A 1,869-nucleotide genomic window follows, 5' to 3' on the forward strand; every position below is an offset into this window, starting at 1 on the left:
TTGTGGGAGTAAACAAGTTCTTCACTTCATAATATAGTGCACCCATGCTTTTCAAGATTTAACACTGATCATAAATTTAACCAACATGGACGACTACGACAGATATCTTTGAATTCGTATTCGAAAGAAAAATTCCAAAGGTATAACTTTTCAGTAAAATGATTTATGTGTTATTAGTCTAATTTATGATTAAAGTTAAATTTTGAAAAGTGTAAGCGCGCTACATTATAGAATGGAGGGAGTATGTGATACTAGTGTGAACTTATGTAAGTCTACTTTGTAATCGGTGTTTCACGTTTCGTAAAGTGAGGTTCATACTTCAATAGCCGTGGTGTGAGTACGTATGCGTGATAGTATGAGTAGGAGTATGTGCATGTGTGCACAACAACAGCGTAATCGATATTTTAAAACAAAATGTACCTTGATTAACGGATCGGTGGAATTGTCCAGCACTTGGACGATCATCCTGTCCTTTGGCCACTTGAGCTCACATGCCGCCCCGATTGACAGCTTGTACACCTACACGCAGCTCCACCACATGAAATAAATTAGTAACACGCGGGAATATTTAATCACGCAAAACTGATAGGAGATCAATGGCAGATCAAAATATTTCGGTCTTCTGCATACCAGTAAAGAAATAATAATAATAAAAGATTCTGATCGGGAAATGCGGCAAGCTATCTTCAAGGTCCAAAAGAAAAGATTGTGATCACCTCCAGCTCGTTGTACATGGGTATCTGGACGAGGACCATGGGGTAGTGGGCGCTCCCCTTCTCCTCGTCGCCGGCGAGGGGCTCCCACTTGAACCGCCACTCCGGTCGCCAGCCGATGGCCTTGACGCCGAGGCTGACCACGCAGTTGTACAGGGCCTCTACCGCGAGCATCACCGACATCACCATGCACGCCCACACCGTCACCTGCAGCGCCGGCGCGATCACCCGGCCCCGCACCCGCACCCACAGCTCGTGCACCTCCGCCAGCGACACGGCCCCCGCCCCAGACGAGTACGAGGCGCCATTGTAGACGCCGGTGAACCACGAGATGGTCTCCTGGAAGTCCAGCTGCCCACCCACTACGAGAGCAGAGAGAAAGAAATGGTGCCGCGACGAAATCAGATCACGTCACAGCGAAAAAGGAGTGAGAGAGAGTAATGTACCCGCGGGTGGGTGGCTGAAATCGACGGCGCCAGTGGAGACGGCGGCGAGGACGGCTGCGGCGGCGGCGAGGACGAACAGGAGGGCGCCGCCGATTTCTCCAGCCTCCATGGGCGACCGAGGCGGGGAAGAGTGCGACTGGTCGAGCGAGCCCAATGGGGCGTTTTCCTAAGGTCAACACCAATGCTTGTGTCTTCGTCCCTTTCTTCCTCTTTTGATACGCTTCCATCAATGTGCTCCTGGCGTACGTGCTTTATATATCTGGTGCAAGTGGGCACACTCTGCTATCACTCGCAAGTCCCAAACTGTTAAATCGGAAACATAGCGTTTGATACTCAAGGACAATTTGGCCACGAACTAGCCATTAATGTTCACCTCCAGATCCATAATTGTCGATGAACATCCATCTAGTGACATGCTAATATGGGAGAGTTTAATCGAGTAGCTCGTAGGTCTGCTAGAAGAGAAGAGATGCGTACTCTGCATCTGCAGGTGTAGCCGCTCGCTGCATCCTCCGGTATGTTAGGCTGGTCATAGTGGGGTCTAATTTAGACCAGTAACATGCATATGTTACTAGTCTCTATTACTACCTTTATAGTGTATAGTATCATATATGGTCTCATTTATTGCCATGTATGACACATAGTAGCACCATATTTATTATGTTATGGTATCTATCTATGTTACTATAACCATCTCTTTCTTTTTTAAT

At 47.7% G+C, this 1,869-nt stretch overlaps 1 protein-coding gene across 1 annotated transcript in view; it reads right to left on the bottom strand.

Moving 5' to 3' along the window:
* The window catches only part of LOC119359125 (probable glucomannan 4-beta-mannosyltransferase 7), a 7,049-nt gene extending 5,700 nt beyond the window's left edge, over positions 1-1,349 (bottom strand). Inside the window, exons 1-3 of the mRNA XM_037625449.1 lie at positions 1,160-1,349; positions 717-1,075; positions 421-519 (exon numbers count right to left, since the gene is read on the bottom strand). Of these exons, the coding sequence (XP_037481346.1) occupies positions 421-519; positions 717-1,075; positions 1,160-1,268 (567 nt within the window). The 5' untranslated portion in view covers positions 1,269-1,349. The remainder of the gene's footprint in view (positions 1-420; positions 520-716; positions 1,076-1,159) is intronic.
* Between the last annotated feature and the right edge of the window lie 520 nt (positions 1,350-1,869).

Source organism: Triticum dicoccoides, chromosome 2A (assembly GCF_002162155.2).
Source record: "Triticum dicoccoides isolate Atlit2015 ecotype Zavitan chromosome 2A, WEW_v2.0, whole genome shotgun sequence".
Taxonomy (NCBI): Eukaryota; Viridiplantae; Streptophyta; class Magnoliopsida; order Poales; family Poaceae; genus Triticum; species Triticum dicoccoides.